Below are 26527 nucleotides of genomic sequence, written 5' to 3' on the forward strand. Positions count from 1 at the left end.
TTTGTAATTTGTGCACAGTTCATATCCAAAACGACCACTTTTTAAAAATGAGGTATAACCTCAGCGTCTTTCTTTTAATGATGTCAAAATTATTTCGGATGATGAAAACAAATTTAATTGTATTGTAATACTTTAAATTAAATTGTGTAGTAACTAATATCTTCCACAATTTTATTTAAACTCATTCTATTTTGCCGCTAAGGTACCTTTTCTTTTAAATTTTATTGTTCGAATCACTTGATTCTTAAGGAAATAACTTAAACAGTTGGTTTAATTCAAATAATAGTACCCGATAAAATATCTTACCAATGTTTATTTACATTCCGAAATCGATATCTTGCCCATCTCTATTTGTAAACCAATAGTTAAGGTTATGCTAGCGGGGTTCTTGGTGATTAAAGAAGTATGGTTGATGCCAATACAAGAGGTGTTTTAGAACTATCAAAACGACCAGGAAATGATACCTGTGCTGATTGTGGTGCAAAGGGTATGTTCTGGGAACATCTTAAATATATTTTTTTTGTGAAAGAGATCTGTCATTTCACGTTATTTTCCAGGACCTGAATGGGCCTCCTACAACATTGGCATTTTCCTCTGTACAAGATGTGCTGGGATTCATAGAGGTATGGGAACCCATATTTCGAAAATAAAGCATATTAGGTTAGACAGATGGGAGGATAGCCAAGTACAGAGAATGAGAGAAATAGGAAATTTAGTTGCAAAAGCTAAGTATGAAAAGAGAGTGCCTCCTTGTTACAGAATTCCTAATGATGGAGATCATGAGTGAGTTGTTTTAATGGTTTGTTTCATATTCAGAATAAATAATTAGATTTTATGAGGTGGGAGAACATAAATGTACATGTATATACTTTTTGGAGAGGAAAAGATCTTGTATTCATCAATTCAGGCTATACTTAATATTTCATATATTTTTAGCTCTTTGTTAGAAGAATGGATCTGTGCAAAATATTTAAGAGAAGAATTTTCGAGACCTGAGCGTCAGGCATTTATGACAGGTCATATGGAAGGATTTTTAATGAAAAGGGGCAAAGAAGATCCCAAATACTATCCTCGTAAATTTATGTTGTCTGAAGTAGATGATACGCTTAAATATTATGTTGATGAGGTAACAGATGATTATATATTCATGTCATTTTATTTGTTCTGAAATACTGTGAATTGTTAATCTAATGTGGAGGTTTATTGTAATTCAAAGTTATATTTTAATCGATTTTGATAAATTATAGTATAAACCATATTTCATAGAAGAGGTTTACATTTTTTGAATCACCCGAAGTACATAAGTAGAAACTTGTTTTAAGTTTAGACCAGATTATAAAGCTTTTTCTGAGCTGAATTTTTTATCTTAAGTTATGGCATCATAATTAAAGTTATAAACAAAAGAATTATTTCACAATCATACCCTTATCTCTTTTAATGAATATAAATCATTTATGTTATGAAAAAACAGTAAGTTTTACTATTCAAAGAGTTTTTAGTATACCTAAATTACTTTCCTAATCATGTTTTAAATGTTCCAATACTGTGCAGATATTAAATATAATAAATTTTGAATTATAAAAGATTCTATTTTTTTTTCTAAAATAAAATTGATTGTTATTTCCTCAATGCAAGTATAACTTTTTGATTAACAGTATAAGTTGCTTTATGTACCTATATATACTTATTAAGTACATGAATTGCAGTTTTATTATTTGTATACATATTAATCGATGCTTGGAAGACATTTTTGTAGTAATTACTTCAAATATATTAACATAACTGTTAGAAATCTATGATTTGCTTTAACTTTTATGATAGCTGATTATTCTATAAAAAATGGAAAAGTGATAAAAGTTTTGTAATTTTGAATATTATTATATTTTAATTTGAAGTGTCTTTTTTTGGGCCAAGACTCCCATTGGAGTCCTATACTGCCTTACCATGGTTGGGGGTCAAACTTTTCCATTTTGTAGAACCGCCACTCAATGAAAGTGAATCATTTCATCAACAACCATCAAGAATGTAATGACGAAAACTAATATACCTGAATCAACAATCCCAATTTGAAATGTTATCAAATGAATTTAATTGGAACCAAATATAGTTAATGCCAAGAATATGTTTGTCATATTAAAATAATATTACTATTGTTATTATATTGTAAGAATATATAATTTGATATATCTATTTTCAAACTTTTTCCTGAACTCAATATAGATATTGTGAGTTTTTTACAAATTGTAGCTCAGAAAACTTTTATTCTTGTTTTTTTTCTATGTTTTTAACCTGTAATATGTCCTTTCCTGAATACTATCTTCCTTAGATATACATACATATTAAAAATGATAAGAACTAACCTTACAATAAATTCCAACCTTTTAAACATTTTTTATCAGCTTTGAATAGATATAAATAAAAGTGAGTCTTCATTTAATTTTGAGATCAATGATTAAGTTTTATATTCTTCTACTTCTCTTCCCTCTTCTTACTTTTACATGGTTATGTCGATAACTAGCTATGTAAATTTGATGGTTCTCCAAAGATGGTATTACTTGAGTGTAGTATCTCCTGGCCACATTTGTTTTCCTTCTTTTTTCAACTTAAATCTTATTATTGTCAATTAGTTGTTTTTGTCAAATTACCTTTCCCAATTTATATTGTAAGTAGGTGTGTTTTATTTCTTGGTTAGTGTTCTAAGTATCCTCTTTTGTTACTAATAACTATTACAGTGTGAGGTATTAATCATTGATGAAGTTGAATGACACTATTGCTTCTTTTTTCTCTTCTTTGCTTCAAAGTAGTCAACAAAATCTGACAGAATTGATTCTATACCAATTATACACTTATCCCCAACTGTTCATCAGATTTGGGTTAAATTAAACTATAAAAATTCATTGTACATGTATTAGAAAAGCAGGAGAGGGAATCTGACAAAATCAATATGGAACCAACAAGGCGCCAAGCAGCATAATCCCTGAAAATTTTAACAAAATCAGATTATCTGTTCCATCTATTATTCCCTAACCAAAATTTGACTGCAAACAGTCATAAAACCGAATTTGTTGCTAGTCCCTACTGGGCCTATTGGCACCTAAAGGTTGCACTCCTTTGAGAGTATATGCAAAAATTTGGTGCAATACATTGCTCAACTTTCACTTACTGTGCTACATATGTCTCCAAATTTGGTGTAGATGGGCGGGCTCGTGTTTAAATTATAAATATTTTGTGATTTTCCTAAAAAAAAAAATTTAAATACCATGGAAGGCGAAAATTATAAACAAAAAAATTTTATTTTTCTGTTATAAAAATTCTTATTTTGGGATTTCTCGAGATAGGAATAATGAAATAAAATTTTTCTGCCAAGAACACAATAGTTGAATAAAAGTTAACAAAGGTGTGATGGAATTGAGAAAGATGGGGTGGTCTTGGCTTTTCCCATTAGAGTCGAATATTTCTATTTTTCCTTTTTATTTTTTGTTCACAAATTTTTTTTTTTTGTATTTATCTATTGTTAACAAAAGGAACTGTTAATTGTTTTCAATTAAACAAAAGTAAAGTTATTTTAAAGGAAGATTGTTGTTTAATGACTTTCAATAAGGGTAAGATCTAGCTGACCAATCAACCATGACGAATCAAAGACTATTTAATTCTACATTTTTGTGTTAATTTGTTTTATCAAATCCATGGCATATGTATATCATATACACCTTAAAAGTGTAATTTCAGTTTCGTTTAACTTTTTTTTTTCGAGCTGGGCTGACCACAAAAACACACACAGGTCATTTTAGAAGACTAGATTTTTTTTAAATAAGGGGACCTCAAAACATAAATTTCCATCGAATTTAGAAAATTTGCACAATTGCAATCTTTCCCTTTCTGTATATTCCATATATAGTTAAGTGAAAGTAATAAGTTGATACTTCTAGCTACTCCAGTGCACCAGATAGCTTCATTCGAACTCTGGTTTAGTTGTAAAATAAATAAGAATTGGTCTGTGGACAAAATATTATTCTTTATAATCATTTTGTTGAAGGTGTTCTGAGATTTCAGTAACTTACATGATTTACACTTTGTTTTACTCTGATTACAGTATGAAAAAGTTAACTAAAACACTAAATTCACATTTTATTCCAATTAATTATGCATTGTCACTAGATACACTTCTTTTTAGAAAAAGGATTGTAAATTTTAGCTGTGATCTATATCATGTTCCAGTACCTGTTGTTACTAATGTGCCTATGTCACCAAATTCATTAAAAATAAAAATTGTAAAATTCATAATTTTGTGTAGGTTAGACTCAACATAGAAGGAAAAAGGAGGTTAAAAAAAAATTATCATCATTATTTTTATATATATTTATTCTTTCAAGACGTTTGTTTTTGTTTTATGTACATCTCCTGTACTTTTTTAACTGTATATTTTACGTATTTTTAAAAAATGTTTACTCTTGCCATTGTTACTTATTTTTTTATTCTTATCATTGTTTATTTTATATTGATACTATTTTATGTCTTCCTTCCTTTTATTTATATGTAATTTCTTATCACTTTATTTTTACATAATATTTATCCTAACTTAAATTACCTTTCTTTTTTTTTGTATCTTTTTAGCCCTGATGAAGCCCTGCAAAGTGGGGCGAAACATTGGACATTAAAATAGTTTTAAACTATTTGTTCCTTTTTTTGACCACAACCCTGACCATCTTCTTATATTTAAAAAAAAAAAATGTTTATTTATGTGAAATGTATGAGAAATTTCTAATTCTGAGTTTTTTTTTTGTTTTTTTTGGTAGTGAGAAAGAATGAAGATATAAATATTTAGGACGCTATACTTAGTAGACTTTTTATTATATTCATTAGGTTCTCATTACTATGTAACTTATATTTGAGCTTGTAACTAAATTTTACTTATATTTCGTGTTTAAATTATTTTTTTATGAAACTTAAATATTTGATTTTTTTTTTTTTTTAGAAAAAAGACCCAAAGGCAGTTATGAAGGTGTCTGAAATCAATGTGTCCTTTTCTCCTGTTAAAATGGAGAAAAAAAATTCTTTTCAAATAAGTTATCTAAAAGATGGTACCACAAGACACATTTATGTTTATCACGATGACCCACAAACAATTGTGAATTGGTACAATGCTATCCGATGTACAAAACTTCACAGATTACAGATTGCTTTCCCTACAGCAAGTCAAGCTGAGGTAATGAATGCTGATGTTAACTTATTTATGATTAGAAAGCAAATTAGTAGTTGTGACCTTGCGAAGGTGGATGGTAGTGATACCTATTTCTTGTAGTTAGTATGTAATTATTTCACTTGTTCTTCTCATTGTATTTAGAGTATTCATAACAATGACCATTTGCAATAGTCACATCTCTACTTCCCCCCCTTTCCTATCCTCACATACTAGAATCCTTCTTAAGATATTCAAGTCAGGTGTTTTGCGCTAGTGCAATATGGCTAGAGTGAGTAATTTATTGAAAAATGTGCATAAATATTATTGTTAATAAAAAATAGTAAATAAATGAATCGCTATAAATTCAAAAAGGCAACAGGCTTTGATTTTTTATTTTGTGGTGGAGTGTGGTCAGCAGAAAAAACACAAATAAATAAAAGATTATTTATTTGTGCCTACATTTCGACCTGATTTTCAGGTCTTCCTCAGGGCTTTAAAAACAAAAAGAGATAAAAGAACCATCTTTTTGAGAAAAAATAAAAATAAAAAAAATAATAGACTATCAAATTTCGAAATATACCTAACAATAAAATGAGAATATAAACTAGTTGATTAATAACTATGGAATTAGATAGTAGTAGATTGATAACATTATTTATATACATATTAATGTGAGTAATAAATAAATGATACAGTGGGTAAGAAAGCAATGTGACCTGAATGCTCCCCTAAAACTAGAGGATTATCAATTAAAAAAATGAAACTATTTTTGAAATAAAAAAAATATATATAATTTTATAAAACACATAAGTATATAATGTTTTTTATTTATTTAAATTCGGATTGTAATATTAAATAATGTAAACAGTACAGTTATTTACATTTTAAGTGGATAATCAATGTTTTAATGGATGTAATGAGGTGTAGATAGTTGACCGTAGATTAATGATTGGAGAAGTTTGTCGGGGGGTGCGGTCAGCAAAGAACAACATAAATAAACAAAACCATATTTATTTTTTTTCTGCCGATGTTTCAACCTGAGTTTCAGGTCTTCATCAGGGCTATAGAACAAAAGAGATAACAGCATTTAGAGTAACATACAATTGAAAAGGAATAGTATACAAACAAATTAAAAAAAAAAGAAACACATGATATTATATTTCTTCTGTCACTGTTTTCAATTTACTACCATACAATTCCACGAATATCAATCAATTAAAATTTTGTACTATTCAATTATCAGTTATCAATTTTTTATCATTTATGATTTAATTCAATATTTTGTATAATTCTAAATTTGTTTGTATACTATTCCTTTTCAACTGTATGTTACTCTAAATGTTGTTGTTATCTCTTTTGTTCTAAAGCCCTGATGAAGACCTGAAACTCACGTCGAAACGTCGGCATAAAATAAATAAATATGGTTTTGTTTATTTATGTTGTTCTTTGCTGACCGCACCCCCTGACAAACTTCTCCAATAATTTTTAATGGATGTATTTTGAGAACAACTGTATCCATAAGTGATTTTGTGTCAATAACAAGTGACAGAAAGCCGAAATGGTTTTTGTATTAATTTGATGTCTTTAATTTATTAATTTAAAGATATTTATATATTTAATTGGTTCAAATTCAGTTTTTTTATGCCATGTTCTGTTAATGAATTTTTAATTTAAGAACTAATTAAAAATTATTCTCTTTCAGCTTGTTAACTTGTTAACAAAGGATTTTGCCCATGAAGGTTGGCTTTGGAAGACAGGCCCTAGACCTACAGATGCTTACAAGAAAAGGTGGTTTACTCTTGATCGCAGGAAACTGATGTACCATGAGGAACCTCTGGTGAGCTCAAATTGAGAAAATTTTAGCTAAACAAAGATATAGTTTAGTACACTTGTTGGTTGAAAAGGGGTACCCTTGAGCCATATCTGATAGTTCTGATTTTTTACTGAGTTGTTTATGATGTTGTCCCTGCGAATAATCCAGTTTTTGACCTTTTGGAAAAAAAAAACATGAATTTTTTTAGTTTTTGGTGATTTTAACCATCTTGGTACATTTTTCAACTTTAGTAGACTAAATTTGCTACAATGTGAGCCCAAAACTGTCTGTAGATTGAATAGTTCATGAAATACAGTTTTTCAAATTTGTGCATTTTTTAAAATTTGAAATGTAAACAACATTTTGTTGTTCTGTGGTAATTACCATCCTGTGGGGTTATATTCTGCAGGAAATGCCAGTGTTTTCAGTGAAGAAATCTATGGTACTGAATCAAGAGGACAAAATGTACTTAAATGGTATAAGTAAGCTTCAGATTTTTATTATTATTGTCGTTGACTTATTACTGTATTTACTTAAGTTTATAAAGTGTTATAGTTTTGATCAAATTTTTTGAAATTTATATTAAATTATTAATTCATAATTTTTATTTTCTTCATGATACTCCCTCAATAAGAAACAATATTACTTGATAAATATCGCCCACTTTAGTATTTTTGACATGCATGGAGTGCAAGAAAAAGAGCTAAAGGTCTTGAAACATTCCAATGAAACTTCAATAAATCAAATAAAACAGAACTAGAAATGAGAAATATGAAAAATATTGTGGGAGAGGTTATCTGTAGGTCCTCTCAAACCTCTTCAGTGTCCATTGGAATACAGGAGGGGAGCATTTCCTGAAGAAAATAAGGCCACTGGGTGGAAATTACCACTTAACAACAAAATATTGCTAATGAATTTCAAATTCATGGAAAACGTAATAATTTGGAAACACTATATTGTACAAATAATTAGATTTACAGACAGTTTTGGGCTCAAAATGTACATATTTAGTCTACATAAAAAATATGTTAATTTGTTTTTATTGTAAACATAATAAAGTTGTTTATTGTAAACAATTTTTGTTTTAAATGTTGCATTCGGCACTTGAGGTCAAAATCTTGGATAATTCATTAAATCAACATCATAAACGACTCAGCGAATTTATTTCTTCTTCCGTTTTACATGCCAGAAATTAAGATAAAGGGGGATTAGAGATCTCTCTTTGGTGACCCTTCAGACTCCTATTAACTCAGTAGGGCTTTATCAGACTTGTATTTGTTAGTTCAATCGGTGGATGCAGGTCTAAAGGTTGTTCTCTGATGATTTATGAACAGAACAGGCTCTTGCTAGTACCATCGCCTTAAAACATGGGGCCTCAGGCTATTGTTTCCCATTCCTTGCTGAAATATACTTATTCTCTCCTTGTGAGTTAGTAGTAAACATCGTTCTGGTTGTGTAAAGCATACAAAACTGTTTTTAATGAGGTATCTAAGGTAGAATAAAAATAAGTTGTGGTTATAGTACGTTGGTTAATTAAATTAGGTGTATTTGTATTTTACCAACAGTTTGTGATATTTATTAGATTTTTTTTTAAATATTGGTGAATAATTGCATGAAATTTAACACCACTATTTGACTAATATTACAAAATGTTCTTAAACCTTTTATTTGCCCAATATATGCATGGAATGAATTTCCAATAGATAATTATTGTAAAGGTAATGATAACAATTTATTAAATGGCATAATTTGATTTAGCCACTTTTCTTATTTTAAGAAGACCCTAAATGGTCAGGCCATTGTTTATGGAATTATGTGGGTGGTGCTCAGCAGAGATAATTTTATGTAGGACTAGGAGAGATGAGATAAAAAATAAGAGTGCTTGGGTTTAATGACAAGCCTGAGCTTTGCCAGAGCACAGGAGGCCACAAGAATGGATTAATACCTACCAAAGTGTCTATCATTTACTTATGTTATTTTTAAAATTTTGTATACTGTTCTAGTCGGCTCATCCTAAAGGTGAAATATTCCTGGGCAACATGATGGATGGATATTCCATAAGGATTGGTGTTCCTACTGGTGTCAGGGATCAAGGCTTTTCTTTTACACTTCGAACTCCGTCACGGTGGTACTACCTTTCAGCTGAGAATTCATTTGATAGAGATATGTGGATATCTGTTGTCTCAGCAGTTTTAGAACAACCTGTCTCTCCTCAAGATAACACAAGTATACAATTTTTCATTAATTTAGATTGTATGAGTAGATCCAATTTTCAATAATCTATGTTTAATAATTTAAATAATTATTTAAATGTGGTTTTTCCTCAAAAAATTTTAGTTTTACTTGTAAATTAGAGTAGAATTTTAATTTCATTTATGATAATTTTCTAGAATAGATGTTGAAATTTATTGATTTAAATAATTTTTGTATGAGACTATTAATAGTTGGTTATTCAAACAAAACATATGAAATAGTGATTTAAAAAAGTAATAGATGATAAAATATAAGCACAAACAGAGCGTTATCTTTGTCAAGAATGCTGAAATCCCGAAAAATCTCTAATAATTTGATGCTAAAGGTATATAATACTAAAGGTATATTATACTGCTGCGAGGTTTAGGCTCTAATAGGTACCCTAGAAAAGAGAATCAAGAGATTTGGACTGAAAGTCCTTCATACAATTACAGGAGCAATCTGAGATCAGAGCTTAAACACATGGAGAAAAACTAACAGTTCACTGCTTGTAGAAACTGGTCAGTCAATATCTCATGATACGAAGGCAAGGAGGTTAAGATGGGCGGGACATGTGGCTCAAAGCAATCTATCAGAACGCATCTACTCAACAATGTGTGCCAATACAGTTGGCAAGAGACCACGCGGGAGGCTAAAAATCAGATGGATAGACAAAATCGACAAAGATGCGAAAGAGCTACATGCAGCAAACTGAAAAGCAGTAGCCCAAGATAGGCAGGCGTGGAGAAGGCTGATTCGGATGGCCAAATATCTAGTCTGTAGAGCCAACAGAAAAAAAAAAGTAAATAAAATAAATAAAAAAAGTAATAAAATAGTAAACAAAGTAAATAATTATATTTTATATCCAATCGGTTTGCTTTATTTGAGAGAAAAATTTGATAGCTGACAAGTGTTCTGTATTTGGAGATATTGTTGGTTCACTTGAATAGTGGCATATCTAATTTTAAATTTTTTTTTTAAAAAAAAGGCAATAATAACTTAAGTTTTTAAATTTATTTGTGTTATTCTCTGACCGCACCCCCAACCATCTTCTCGTATATATTTTCCATGGTCAACTATCTTCTCATCAATAATAAAAAAAAGTTTTGATTTTGTTTGAAATTGGACGTATTCCAAATATAGTACATAGGCTGCAGTTACTTTCTTTATTGAGGTCGTCCTATGGACTTTCTTAAACCTGTTAAAAGTTTTTACAAATTAATTCCAGTTTTTGGTATAATCAACAGAATAGCTCAAACATTAAAAAAAAAAAAAATTGGTGAAATGTACCACAATTCAAGCTACGTGATTTTTTTATTTTTCGAGTGATGTTAATCTGAAAAATAGAAATTTTAAATTAGAATTATTTTAACTATTAATTGGACCTAAAACTATTTTAAAGATTTTAATTATTTATTTTGACTTAGATCATTTACTTTGTTTTAAGCTGAAGTTATATGGCTGGCTTATTTTGGGGATAAAATTTAAGAGTAGTATAATAAACTTAAAAAAGATTTTATTGGTTTTAGTGACAAAAAATAAAAATTAGAAGGAAATTAGTCTGGGTTAAGAAAAACAATTGAGAAGTGGTTTCAACTATTTATTGTGTAGTTGAAACTATTTCTTAATATTTTTTTTAATTGATCGCAACCCAAACCATCTCATTCTAATTCTCAAATTGTCAGTCATGAATATACAATAAAATAAACACCATTTGTGGACAGATATTTTGGTAATTGAATCTAATTTCGTAACCTAATTATTAAAACTTTTTTTTTAATTTTAGAAAGTCAAAATTATTTTACTTATCAATTATTCATTTTAGTTGCCGCAAGGCTCGTCAGAAAGAGAGTTGGAGTCACAAGCAGCCTCAATATTTTTTCTTCAAGATAACCTATTTCTTCAAACTATTAGGGTGGTATAATTTATTTTAATTATTTTCTATGATTTAGTTTGTAGATAAAAATTTAGCTTTAAGCTTATGTATATATGTATGTATATTTGTGTGTCTGATGTATAAACATACACGGTTTAGACACATGTTTATGGATTGATAGATAAGTGGGTATAACTTCTGAAAGATTTGTAAAAATAAAAGCAACTAATAACTGTAAAAATTTATGAAATAAATTTTTTCTGTTTTTGTTATATTTTTTATTTCACTAAGCTTGGATATTATTTCTTATTTTTTTTAAACCTATTTGTCCATTTTCCATTTATTAATTCCATTTATTAAAAATCAGGTTTACTTATGCTGTATTTTTAATAGTTTTATTATTGAATATATGTGTCTATTTACATATTTCACGCTGCACTTATGCATTTTCTATTCAGTACTTTAAAAGAACTGTTTGGGTTATGATGTAGTATTATTTTGTGAAAATTTGGTTATTAGTTTATAACAAGTCATTACCTACACAATGAAGTGTTGATGGCTTATTCCAAATTATTTAATATTTAGAGAAAAATTATTTTAGAAATTTTGACTTCCATGTTCAATTGCATTTATATGTGCTAGTCACACACATCTATTCTCCGAATAGAGTTAATATATAAGTAATTTAAAGTGGTATTTTGTATAGAAGTATTAAAAAAAAAAAATTAACGCCTCTAGTGATATTTATAATTTTTTGTCCCAAAGAGACTTTGTTATTGACCAAAGAAAATATCATGTTCTTTGTAAAGACAATTTTGGGTTTTTTTAATTTTATATTAAAATACATTATCACATATAGTTTTTATTTTTAACATTTAAACTCATATAAGAAGTTTATCTATATGGTAAATTAACAGTTTGAAATAACTTATAAATATATGACAATAGATCTGTTTGTTATTATGAGATGAGAAAGTTTTGAAACATATCTAATGAGTGTTGTATTCTTTATTATTATTTTTTTTATTGTTACCTTTGAGTACATTTAAATGTTCTATTTGTATTTTAGTTCTGATTAATGTATATTGATACTTCATACATATATGTTTTATATAAACTTTTGTAAATATGTAAATGTTTTTGTTATGATTGATATTTATGTAGTTTGTAAATTATTTAAATAAATAGAATAATTTAAAATATAATTGTTTAAATCATCCTTAATTCTTTCTTATAATGAATGAATATAAGGTTTTAAGAATTTCTATCCTTTTTTCCTTTTAAGTGTTCAACCGTTGTGTAAGAGTTTCATGTAATCAAATCATAATATCTTATTTTAATACAATGGAATATTAAATGTTGATCAATTATTTTATGAACAAAATTTGTCATTGCATTCAAATTCAAAGTAACTTGTTTACTTAAATTCCTTTCAGATTATAAACTATAAACATTTGTACCTCTAAAACCCATGAAGGGTCAGGAGGGCAGTATTTTGTAAGGAAGTACTGTTACTAGACCAGTGGTTGTGCAAGGAGGTGATTTGGTCAGAATCATACTTGACTGCCAGATTTTTACCCAATTTATTGATCCCTAGGGGGTTTCCAAATGCACTAGGCTAACTCATGGCTGCCCGGATTTAAATGCAGTTCATCGGAGTTTGTAGTACAGCCTTACTACTGAGCTAGCCTATATATATAAATTATTATTTTCTGATTTACCAAGAATTGCCTTCTATGCGTTCCACATGAACATTGCCTGTAAATTCAAGCATGTAAACAATATCTTATTAATTTTATTTGTTGAACTATAAAATCCTCTAGATGTACACAATAAACTTAAACTTTTTGTGTTAAATTGAATTATATGAAGGGGCTACTGTTACATGGTTTTAGTAGTAATCAAAATTTACAAAAATATCAAATTAAAATTTTTTCTGAAGGAATAATTTGAATTTAAATCTGTACCACTAACATCCACAAAGGGTTCAGTAATTTGGATAGAAGTACTGTTACTAGACCAATGGTTTTGCAAGGAGGTGATTTTTACCCAATTAAGGGTATCCAATTTAAGAGGCTGGGTGGACCCCAGGAGGGCTTCATAACCCACAGAAGTTGACTCATAGCTACAGTGTAACAGAAAACAATTTTCTGCTCAGCCGGATTCGAACTTGGGTCCTTAGAGTTTGTAGCCACATGCTTTACCCCATGACTACCCTGGAGTCGCGCTCCCTGAAGGAATAATATATAGATTTATTAAAAAAAATTATTTCTGGTGAATGTTTGTATGAAAAAAAGTTCTAACCTTAAGATTTATTTTATTTTAGCTGGTTGAAAGGGGGAGCTACTTCATATAGCTTTTTAGCTGCTAAATATCAAGCACTTTGCTGTGTTTAATTTTTGTTGGGAAAAACTACCCCAGCAACTGGACAAATTGGTCTTCTTGCCATTACAGGACACTATTGGTTGCCTCCTGGTCCTTCCAAAGAACCAAGATTTATTTTATGGAACACCATCAAATAAATATTAGCTGGCTGATCTAGATGGGAATCAAACTATACTATTCCACACTTGGTGTTAATAAATTAAGTATGATGGTTATATGCTTTGTGTTATTTAAATCATCAAATATTTATGTTATTTAATATCATCCAGAATATGGCAGCCAATAGATACTATAATTGGCTGCAGAAGTTTATGGAGAACAAGTCTTTCAAGGGTAACCAAGATACAAATACATAGGACTCTAATCAGAACTGTTTCTATTTATTACCATAGTGCTTGACACTGATAAAAGCATTAGAATCATCTCTACTTAGATCCAAAAAGAATATTTTGGGGTTTATGTATGATATCATACATTTACTAGAAGTTTGAGATGGTGAGGGTGTGTTGCATTTCCAGGCATAGAAAAATAAGAACTCGCCTTTAGTGTTTTGGATTGTGTCATAATAAATAACCAGAAAATACTTAAGCATTGTAGAACAAGAAAATTGGAGAGCAGCAGCACAAAGCATAGGCAGCTTTGGTTGATTCTTCTTGGGTTGTGCTATCAAAGTGGATAATTAAGTATAAAATTGGTTATGAAGGATAGCGGGTAATATGCAATGCTATTGGAAAATGTAATTAAATTGATTTAGTATCTAGACTAAGGTTTAGAGTGACAAATGGATTTGTTCTCATATAAGCTAAAACATGGTGTTATTAAAAACTAAAATTATAAGTACAGTATGTGCAGACCACATTTTAAAAGTTACATTACATAAGAACATACACTTCCCGTTCTGCCTGTTTGGTGTTCTTCCCTTTATTGCTCCCTAGAATCTTCTAAGGCCTGGGGATTATGAAGGAAAAATTATTCCAAAATAGAATGGACAATATGACACCCTAAATTCCATCTTTTTAATGATTAGAAATATCTGGAATTACATCTGTCTCACAATAGTTATTAATATTCTTATAATGTTTGATGACTAGTTTTGTTGTCTGCTCATTTAAAAAAAGTAAGAATGGAGTAGTGACAAGGTGGTGGATTGCATGTTTTAATCCGGGGAAGAAATAAAAATTTATAACAATGGATGGAAGGATGGAATACATCCTGAGGCTTCTTAAAAGAAGTGTCAACATTTCAGTAGGTTGAGAGAAAAACCTGCTGGTTGTCATGTTCAACCATTTGCTGCTGAGGATCTCTATATTAAGTATGGTATCCAAGACCCTCTACAGGTTGAGGTGGTGCAAAGGTGTGCTTGTAACTACTTTCTGTATTAAAAATTAAAACTATTTCATCACCTACAATGCGCTCTTTCGATTAACTAATTTAAAAGACGCGAATCTGCCCCCCCCCTTCCTGTAGACTAACATATCTGAAGATGAGAAAAAAATTAAAGTATTATATTTCAGAAAATTGGATGAATGATTATTACATCTATGGTTGTTACATAGTATTATTAGCTCGCATAAACTATTTTATAATTAAAATATTAATTTCATAATAATATGTTAATATTCGTTAAAATTCCATTTCGATTTGTAATTAAGAGAAATAACGTAGAAATGTGTAGATTATTATACTAATATAATATTATAAATTCCCTCAACTCCAGTAAACAGTGGAAATAAAAAAAGACAAAGTATTAAAGGAAATATACATTTGATACTAACGAATTGTTTTTTTATTGCCACTATCTATTGATTTAATTTTGACTTTGAATTTTTTCTTATGTTAATATAAGTATTGCATTTTTTCGCATTTAATTGGAACAGTCTAAGGATAAACTATTAAAAAAATTTTTTTTTTAATGGTAATGCCAATTTTTACACAACTGATAACTGAACTGCTGCACCGCTAGCGGCCTCTCTTGGAATGAAATTGAAATTGGTGAAGGCTTCATAGAGACCAGTCGCAAATATGGCGTCGGTTGATTATGTTTCGGAGGTAGAGATACAGCAAGATATACAAGAAATTGAAATAGAGACTATACCGGTGGAAATACCTTGTGAAACTGTGGAAACCACTATCGAGTGCGTGGAAGGACAGCCCATGATCTCTTTACAGGGGATAACAGACCATGAAAGGGAAGAAATTATACTTCAAACACAAGAAGAAATTGTTGGAGCAGTTGATCCACTTGCAGTGTACGAACAGATACCGGTTCCTGAAACTGAATTGTATGTGGAAGAAAGTCCTGGTCCATCGAAAAAGCAGCGAAAACCTAAAAAGACTCCGAGATTTAGAGGAGGTGATCAGTGTTTTTCAGACATTACGGAGACAAAGACAAGGAAATGGGAACAAAAACAAGTTCAAATTAGGACTTTAGAGGGTGAATTTTCTGTTACAATGTGGGCTTCAGGTACAGATGATGGTGAGTTGTCTTTAAATTCATTTACAAACCTTATGAGATGGTGTTTCGGCATAGAGTTGACTATGCTTGTGCTAACGCGTCAGAGGAACCCAACACACAAAGGCCGATCGATACCTCACACCTAACTTACCTTTCCCCTTAAGTTAGGTTGACTGTCACTTTGTTTTAATGCCGAAATTTGAAGTTTTTAGATGTTTGTTTTGGTTCTTTGACGGCCATGTACAGAGCAAGGGGGCTGCCATTATTATTTTGCAATATGGCTCCTTTTATTAATGTAAAATGGCCGCTTTTAGGCCATGGCGGTATGTCGCCATGTTTAGTACATTTCCAAATAATTTTTGAGTTTGACTCCTTGAATATTATAAAATTTGGTGGAGAACCCTTATTTTATAGCTTTAATTTTTGATTTTTTTTTTCTCCATACAATGTCTCCTTGGAGTATAATGAAAAATCTTATTAAATAGTTATTTAATTACCCTAGTTTAATTTGCTGAGAGGCTATGTTTGACCATTAAGTTAATTAATATTTAATGTAGTAGTTTTTTATTTATTGAAATATAAACCGCAATCCCTTAAGTACTTTCATATCCTATAAAACCATTGGTTTTGCATTATACTTTTTATGTCTGGTCTTAATTTTTTTTTATTTGAAGGCATATAAATTATTTTTTTATCCCAAATGATTTACTCCCATCCTTAAATAACAAGTTATTCTTTGGACAATAGTTGCCCATATTCACAGACTTTTCCCGATCTTGATGTTATGGTCATGCGGGGTTATGTTACCTATCCACAACCAATTGTGTATTTACTGTAATTTTAATCGAATACTTAATCCTTTAGACAGCATCTTATTTGATTCAGTTGCAGATCAAGTAAACTTTTTAAGGTCATTATTCTTTATCTTTGAATGTTTTAAGTTTCTTTACACTGTTTAGGAGTAGTATTTTACATATTGTCTAATAATTAGTAAGATAATTAAGTTATTTCTGTGGTTTATGCAGCATTGATATCTAATTGAACTAAATTTTCTTTCAAAGAAATATCCTCAATCTAAAATTCCCCTGCACCTAGACTGCTTCAAAATATATTATGATGAATAAACTAAATACTTTTTTGTGTAGTTCATTTAGTATTAGAATACATTATTGAAACAATGTTAAAATTAAGAATTATTTTCATCTAACATGTCTTTCTATATTTGAACCTTACGTGCCTAGTGGTCCAGATTCAAATGTAAGCATTCTAAAAAATTGGATTCAAGTTGAATGTTGATTTTCAAATTTGCCAAACATTTATTTTTTGCATCAAGAAACTCATATATTTAAAACAATAGCCCTGTCAGGTAGAAATTTTTTCCCAACTGTTCTTTAACAGTTAAGTCCGTTTCTAATTGTACTTTTTATTCAAGAGATATTTTATATTAAACATAATTATGGTGTTTCCTTAAAAAATAAAATATGATCGTCACTTGGAGTACCTTCCTTAATAAATAAAAGTTGAGTAATGAATAAGTTAAACAAGTAACAAATATTTTATTTCATCTAATTTTTTTTCGTTTACCATGAAATCAGTCTATCTCATTGTGTATTTGTATGTTTTATTTTAGGTTAATCGGTCAATTTCAAAGCCAAAAACAAAATCCCAGTAATATTATTCAGATAACTGATCTTGGTTCATTACATTGTCGGGAAAACAAGGATTTGATTATTGGTGGTGTTTATATTTATCTTTTTAATATCAATCCTTCTGAAATCAATGAAAACATCTGAAACTCATATTATTATCCGTTGGGCTAATTTGATTGAAACTACTCCCTGGAGAAAAACTATTTCAGTTTCTTTATTATAGTACTTTAAATTTGCTAATATATGAGTTCTAATAAAGCCCTTTACATTTGATAGTTCCAAACTGTATCTCTGGGTCTATTTAACATACAGAGGTCTATTAGCACTTAAATTGTGCTAACTGAGCTGACTCTCCATTAACTGTTTTATAATGATTATTTTCTTGATTTTATGATCAGTCCCGGATAGGATCTAGGTAGTTCCTTGAAATGAATCAATCATATGCTGAAGTATAATAATTGGTATTGAAAATGCCTTTTTTTCATTTAACCACAGTGTATTATTTTATCCATTGATTCTTTACTATTCAAAGATTATTGTTTTAATTCTTCAAAAATGATTTTTAATATTTTTATTTATTACTCAAGACTTCAGTTTTTCAACTATCTTGTAATAGACAGATCCCTCAGATAGTTTGAATTGATATAAGTAGGTTGGAGTATTGTTCATAGATTTATATTTTATTAGCCAATTAGTTGTTCTAATGAATTGGTTTCGCTGATGCTTATAGAATTTCTTGTCTTCTATTGTGTTAAATTATTATTCTCAGAGCCAGTTTAATTATATATATTAATGGTTTTTAAGTAATTTTTTGATGCTTATATTAAGGTTATAATTTAATATAACTGTATATATTTTTAAATGATTTTTAGGTAATTTTTTTATGTTATAACTATAATCAGTGTTTGTACAACATTAAAAATAAATAAATTGGCTGAATTATTAACTGTTTGTCAATATCAATATCTTTCCATGTTAAGCAAAAATAAATATAATTTCTATATACGATATTTATGACATATTTTTTGACAACAGATTTATAATTTGTTTGATGTCTTAATACTACAATAAACAGTTGTGGTGATTTGAATAGTTTCTTTAAATATTACTAAAATTCAATCCATAAGTTATCACCTTGACATGCTATATAAGCCATTTTAGGTTCTGTTCCCTTTGTGAACAGCATTGGTATTTAGTACTGGGGAAAAAAATTGTAAATTTAAAATGATTAAGTGTATTCTGTTCTCCCTCGGATTACTTGATTAACGTTTGCCTTCAGTACATGTAAGCATTTCTGGTCATCTTACTGCTATAATTAATACTAAACCAAAGGAAGAAGCATGGGAGAGCAATAGGAATTATTAACGAACTAGCAGTGTTAGCTGAAATATCAAAATTTCAGAACTTCTTTCATCTCATGAAGTACTTGTACTTTCTTGCTCTCCTCTTTCTTCTTCTTCCTGGTTGGATTGTGTCTGAGGTGGGCACATTAGTTTTTAGGTTTGCTTTTTTTTAAAACCCATTTACAAACTCTTGCTTTTTTATGGCTCCTAATTCAGTGTAGTTTAATATTTGAATGTTAGGTAGTCTAGGGTGTCTAATGCATCTGGAAAACAAGGAACATTTGGAGAATTTTTGAATTTGGAAAAGTGATAAATACATTTTTGTTGATAAACAATAATTGATATTGTTCTTCTATTATAAAATAGTCTATAAAATAATAATTAGGAAAATTAATTAGATTGAATGACTAGAATTTGAAAAATGACCTGGACAAGTCAGAGAAGTCCACAACGAAGGTTTTGGTAAATACCCCAGGTACAGCTATAAATTTTTATTTTTTGTGGCAGTCTACAAACATTCTTAAGCAATTTTTTTTTAAAACCAAAAATATCATTTTTTTTTTTTTTTTATAACGATCATGAATATCATGTATATTGCACTTGTTGACTTATTTTTTTTAAATTAATAAAAAAAATTAACATAAAATAAAAATACATAAAAAGTATCCTAAAGTACCTTAGGTAACCATGTATATGCTCTACTATTATAGTTATAATTTCTATTTATTTTTCATGTGTGAACATTTTATCTATTTTTTTATTTACTAGGATAATTCCACATTTAAATTTTGGTTTCAAATACAGTACAATGATGCATATGAAATTTTTTTTTAAAGAAAATATATTTTATTCAGTTTCCATGTTCAATTACCCAGATTGTTTAAAAAAATTAATCGTATTATATTTACATATAGAAAAATTATATATTCCTGATATATGTATAGTAATATAGTGATCTAGGCAGTTAAGGAAGCCGATTATATGTCCCTGATCAATATTTTTTGAAATTATTTATTAAAATTTTCAGATGAGGCCAGTAATCCAGACCCAGATCCAGATTACGAAGACTATATGACAGATAGGAAAATTCCACAAGAGGCAATTCCAGGCTTAGACTTAAGTGACCCAAAACAACTAGCCGAATTTGCTAGGTAATTTATTTTATTACTTTTAGCATGATTATATGTTTTGTATTGTGTTATCACTCTATTTTCATATGGCTGTAGTAATAGTTTTTGAGTATTTTTTTTTGGCTTTCTTATTTGTTAAGTAGTTTTTCTTAGCTTTCTCGAAATACTCTACTGTGGAAGAGTTTTTTTTTTTTAATCTCTACATTTTAGTTTATTGGTTTACAATTTAACTTAAAACATTAGATTGTAAATAATCATTATTTAATTTTAAAGATTATGAAGTTTTGTTTTAGATCATATTATTGTTAATATACAATGCAGTATTGCGTAAACATCTAAATTGGCAGCATAGTAATTTTATACTTACGAAAGTTATTGTTGTTTAACAATTAAATGCTTGTTTCTAGACCAGGCCATAAAATGAAAATGAAAAAACCTACAGATGGATTGGAACGGACAATAGCGTGCCCACACAAAGGCTGTACAAAAATGTTCAGGGATAATTCAGCCATGAGGAAACATCTGCATACACATGGTTATTATTATTTTTTATTAAATATAAATTACATAAAGCCTAGTAAATTGGTTTGAATTAAAATAGCAATGTAGAAAAAATGATATTTTCATCAATAATATATGTATACGTTACATTAAATATATACATTAAACAATAATTAATTAACAATAAAAAATATATACACTAAATAAGTTACTTCAACTTATTTTTGTTTTAATTTGACCACACCACCCAACCATCTCCTCGTTTATACGTTACATTTTTTAAAAAATTAAGTAATATATATGTAAGATAAAACTAATTAAAAATCAAAAAGATGTCCATCAACAACTTTTTGAAGTATATTTTGTATTCATTAAACTAAAGTAAGGCACACCATAAGTTATTAATTAATACTCATTCATAAAAGTAAGTCCTTGATGATTTTATATTATTTTATAGCTTTTATTATCTATTATATTCGTCATATAAAATGTTTTTATATTTAGTTGCAGATACAAATACACATTTAATTTATTTTTTGGGAACTTTTGTTTATTTATATAAATTTTATTTAGTTATTTGTAACCAAATTTATTATTCCAACAAAAAAAAAAATTTATATGTGGCTCAAAAACACAGTTCTATTTCATATTTTACACTGAATCCATTAGTATATATTTTTATTTTGTTTTAACGATGAAAAAAAAGACATATTAATATTATAAAAGCTTACCAGTTTGATATTTTAAGGTTGTTTTAATAAGTGTTGACAAATTGTTTAGGTCCCCGTGTACATGTCTGTGCTGAATGTGGCAAAGCCTTTGTAGAAAGTTCCAAACTGAAAAGGCATCAACTAGTTCACACGGGAGAGAAACCTTTTCAAGTAAGATATCTATTATAATTTTTATACTTTGATTTTTATTTTAGCAATTACTATAAAATTATTTTCTTATTTTATTTTAATAAGTTGTGGCTCGTTTTTATTTTAACTTGTCGCTGTTTCAGTGCACATTTGAAGGTTGTGGGAAAAGGTTTTCACTTGATTTCAATTTACGAACACATGTTCGGATACACACTGGTGACAGACCGTATGTTTGCCCTTTCGATGGTTGTACTAAGAAATTTGCCCAGTCAACAAACCTTAAATCACATATCCTAACCCATGCAAAAGCCAAGTAAGTTTGTACTACTTTTATTTCACCACTAATGTCATTATATTATCTATAGTTGTTGTAGGAGTTCAAATGTTATAATTAAGTATCAAATATTTTTTTCTAATGTTAATAAGGATAAACAATTGTGACTAGATTCAAGCTAAATCATTAACTTGAAACTCTGTTTATACTATAACATTTTCTTCTATATATGTTATTAAAAGAAATTTTTTTTTTATATTTGACTTTTTATAGCTGTTTTTTAATGTTACAAATTGTTTTTAAATAGTATTTTTGAGATTAATAACCATAAGAAATGATATAAAAGATTTTTTTTAAATAAAAAAAATAGGAGCCATTATTGTTCCTTAGAAACCCTTTACAGTTTCTGTTTCACAAACTACAACTAATAACTTTTATTAGTTAGTTGAAGTTTGATGTTTACATCCAAAATTAAGCATTAATGCTGAATACCTCAATGCAAAGTCTTAATAACTAGCGAAAGAAAACGTGTGTAGAAAAAAAAAATTACCTATTTATACGTGAGTAATTCATCTGAGGCATAATTGAACAGCCTTGCTTAGTGATCCCACATCACTCTTTGAGTATGAAAAACAAGAAATTTTTTTGACCTAGAAAAATGGCTGGTGACTCATTTTCAAGTATAATAAAAAAAAAAAAAATCTGATTGATTGCATTATTTAAGAAATCTTCTTTTCACTAGTTTATGGTCAAGATAGCATCTATTCACAATATGTGTGTATTTATATTTTTAATTAAACAAAATATATGTATATTTTCTTTTGATCTGTTGGTTCTTATTTATATCTTCCTAAGAAAGATTACAGTTAATAGTTATAAGGATTTATAATTAATTAATATATTGTTAATAATAGACCAAGGGCACCTATGCGGAATGTACCTGTAATGGCAGAAGAACCTCATCATCATTTTGTCAAAGTAGAAATGGCTGAAGATCAGCAGTTCATTGTCTATGCAGATTAGTTGAAGAGGTATGGTATTTATATTTATTTCCATTTTTGCAAAGGTGGTTTAAGGTAATTTATTTTGTTGAATAACAAAAAAAGTCAATTTCAGTACTGGTTGCTGAGTTCAGTCAATTCAGTCTTAGATTTAATCTTAGTCAACTTTACTTACTCCAAGTTAAAACTATTCTGAGATTGAAAATCGGACAACCAACTTCTATTTAGCCTTGAAGTAAACCAGTTCTATGTTAATTTTATACACTTTGTTGAGACCAGTTTAAATAAAGAATGTCCTGATATCAATATTGTTAAACATAAATTTTTAGATTCATGCAGGCTTAATCAAAAAGATAACTTAACTTCTACCCCAGCAATCAATGTTTTTCTAAATTGAAAATGTATTAATTATAATGTTCAAAATTTTTCCAAGAATATATTATCTGTAATGCTCAAAATACAAAACATCATGCTCCAAGGTTGTAAACTAATTTTGACATCTTAGATTCCTTATCAAACAATGCTTATTAATCCAATTCCTTATTAATTCAAAATGAGTCATGTCCTCATAGATTAAAACATTTAAAGTGTTTCTTTTACTTTTTTGATTTAATTTTACTGTATAAGCCGATTCTTTATTAAATCAGATTCCTTATCAAAACATTGCTTATTTATCTAATTCCTTATTAATTCAAAATGAGTCATGTTCTCATAGATTATAATATGTACGGTGTTTCTTTTAATTTTTTGGTTTTATGTTACTGTATAAGCCGATTCGTCATCTTTTCATCTCACTTTTCATGATATTTGATTGTTATTTTGATGAAATCATTGGCCAATGGATTCTGAAGTAAAGCTTAGTCCCCTTATTATGGGTAAATCTTCATGATCACAGTAAACATACCCCCTCCCAATATCCTGCCCTTCCACCCTTATTGTATTCATTTTTATGTTTGGGGTCCTTATTGGATAGATGTTGGTGTTGTTTTTTTTACTAGATTCTTACCAGTGATAAGTAATGATATTTCTTAAGTGATTAGATTTTACTCGAACTGTATAAAGTTGTATCTTGTAAAAGTTTTATTAGAAAAGAATTATCCTAAAGATTCTTAAGGGCCATCAATAGGAGTGTGATCACATGATCATGACCTAAAGATATTTTTTAAAGTCAGATACTTGGGCACACCCTATTCAGTTCTCACACAAACCTTGAGTTAGTTGGACCACACCAATATAGAACTAACTAATAGACAATTGGCATGACTATGGAAACTTTAAAGATGTATTATTGACTGATCCTCAAGACCAACAAAAATATATATATATATATTTATAAAATATATATATTCATTTTTTCTCTCTACCCAATACATCTTTCCTTTTCTTTCTTTCCCCTCTTTAACAAATTACAGATTGAGTGTTTAGTCATACTGGAATAAACATTAAAAAAAAATATAAAACATGATGATGTATTCTCTGACAACAGCATGTACCGTAATTTTCTTGACAGTAAATGTTAAAGTATAAAAAATATTCAACTTATTCTTATGGTTTATTTTTTAAAAATGAATTAATATTTTGATTCTTTAATTTTATGTGTTATATATAATAATTATTAATATTGAAAATGATATGCCATATGCCTGTGCCATAGAAATTGTGATATGACTTTCAAAATCATTTTGGCTTGCAATCTCTTAAAAACTAAATAAATGATTTCTAAAGCTATGAAAAATCAATAAAGATAAAATAATAATAATAATAATTTGTTTGGGGCTGAGAAAAATGTGTGTTAAAGTTAACTGAAAACACCAATTTTTCACTTATTTAAAGCATGTATTGAAATTGAAAATTAACAAGGCCATTCCAAAAATCCGATTGGAGATATCCTTTTAAACTAATCTTACTTTTCAAACATTGTTTTTCTAAAATCAGTATTTTGTAGTTATTTGTTTTTCTTTAAAATTCTGAGAAATTAATTTAACCTGGTTTTATTCTGAATAATTCAATTGTTCAATTATGATTTGCTTAATATGATAGCTTATATAAAAGTGAATTCAAGTCTCATGTTTGAAAATTATGTAATCTATTTGCATTTACAGGACAACAAACATGTTTATCAAGGCACTAACATTTGAACCAAGCATTCAAATATAATCAGCAATATGAATATTATGGATTTATTATGTAAATCAATGTTTATCAAAGCTCTGTTTTTGATGTATATTTTATTCAATATATATGTATAGGTTTTACCCTTATCCGTTTTATTTAATTTTTTATTATTAAATAAACTTTATTATTTAATTTACTGTTTTTATCAGTATTATGTATATATTGTAAGTATAAGTTCATTAAATCATTTTTTTAAATGAATTCTGATAGGAGGATGGGAAACTCAAATATATATGTGTATGTCTAGGATAAGTATACACATAACTGAATCTTCTTTGTTATTATTTCTCATGTAGAGTCTGGACCTCTTGCAACATTGAACTGAAGCATATATATGATTCAGTGTCCTTATAACTGTTCTAATTTACTTGCTAAAATTTTTTAACAGAATTATTATTTATTAATTAAGAGTTCTTTGGATAAGATCAAGAACAGATTATCCATTGTTTATAATAATACTTGACCTGTCACAATATATGATAGTCGGCGGCACCTCAACTTTTCTGAAATACTTTTAGTCTCTGTTATTATTTGATGAGATGTGATTTAAAACCAAAGCTTTAATTCATTATTTTGTCCCCAAGAAGGTTAAGTAACTTTACTTAGCTTACTAGCATCAGCAGTTTCATCACATAGCTCTTCAATTTGTGTCTGGTCCTAACTTTGCCAGTAACACAATGCCATTGGGCCTTGGCTACAGTCTTTCCCGGACATAGTTTAAGGCCTTCCAGCTAGTCATTGATTAAATAAAGACTTCGTTATTACTTTTTGTTCTTATAGGCATTGCTGACCCTCCCATCTCTCCTGCTCTTTATGAATTGCTTAAACATTTTTTCTGTGTTCAGATTCTACAACTTCTCATTTGTTTTTATCTATCAATTGCTATACTCTAACATAGGTCCGACTTAAGAATGTTCCTTTCAAAAACTAGTCGACATTCCTCAACCTTCATTGTCCTAGTTTCAGATGAGATGAATTTTTTTTAGGAACATTAAATTTTTTTTTCTTAATTGAATGTAATATGAACATTTCTAATAAATTGTATGTTCAAGAAGAATAAGTTAAAACAAATAAATTTGATTTTCCAGAGCTCTTGAGTGATATACACTTTAGAGTCCTGCAGTTATATATCTTTTTTTTCTTTAAATTTAGAACAGCTTACTTTACCCATTTACTGTGTAAAATGAAGAAATAAGGCTCAGTGATTATCTTAAATACGATTTTTGTGAAATATGATTTCCGATTGTCATTAAATTTTTTTATTTTTTGTTTTTCCAGGCACATTACTCCTCCTGAGGTCCTCTTCCAGAGAAACTGTATTAATAGCTGTTATTTTTATTGTAATTTCCTGTGGAAAAAAATTCCATTTATTAAAAACTCTGTATCTGAGAATTTTTTCAGAACTGTACATGTACATATCTAAGACAGTTCTTATTTTTACATGATTTGTGCAGCATAATATATGGCATTATTAATATTAATTAATTATGGAATGTATTGTACATAAAGTTTTGGGATCAATTCAATTAATGGGAATATTATTGGATGTGATTGCCAACCTTGTAGATAAACTTGTATGAGGAATGGATGTCATAAAATTCTGAATGTACTCAGGCTACCGGTACCAATGTAGTATGATATTGTTGTTACC

General features: G+C 28.6%; 2 protein-coding genes across 2 annotated transcripts; both read left to right on the forward strand.

Annotated features, from left to right (window-relative positions):
• The first annotated feature begins 242 nt into the window (after nucleotides 1–242).
• On the forward strand, nucleotides 243–11393 carry LOC106682745 (arf-GAP with dual PH domain-containing protein 1). The gene is made up of 7 exons (XM_014423778.3): nucleotides 243–487; nucleotides 558–783; nucleotides 937–1126; nucleotides 4976–5206; nucleotides 6885–7019; nucleotides 8999–9221; nucleotides 11053–11393. The coding sequence occupies exons 1-7, from the start codon at nucleotides 406–408 to the stop codon at nucleotides 11118–11120; spliced, it is 1155 nt and encodes a 384-aa protein (XP_014279264.1). The 5' UTR covers nucleotides 243–405; the 3' UTR covers nucleotides 11121–11393.
• Nucleotides 11394–15482: 4089 nt separating this feature from the next.
• On the forward strand, nucleotides 15483–26500 carry LOC106682738 (transcriptional repressor protein YY1). The gene is made up of 7 exons (XM_014423762.3): nucleotides 15483–15964; nucleotides 19963–20086; nucleotides 20473–20600; nucleotides 21347–21447; nucleotides 21570–21739; nucleotides 22615–22731; nucleotides 26155–26500. Exons 1-6 carry the CDS (start codon nucleotides 15511–15513, stop codon nucleotides 22721–22723), a joined length of 1086 nt encoding a protein of 361 aa, XP_014279248.1. The 5' UTR covers nucleotides 15483–15510; the 3' UTR covers nucleotides 22724–22731; nucleotides 26155–26500.
• Nucleotides 26501–26527: the final 27 nt, after the last annotated feature.

Source organism: Halyomorpha halys, unplaced genomic scaffold (genome assembly GCF_000696795.3).
Source record: "Halyomorpha halys isolate HHAL.00 unplaced genomic scaffold, Hhal_1.1 Scaffold438.1, whole genome shotgun sequence".
Lineage (NCBI taxonomy): Eukaryota > Metazoa > Arthropoda > Insecta > Hemiptera > Pentatomidae > Halyomorpha > Halyomorpha halys.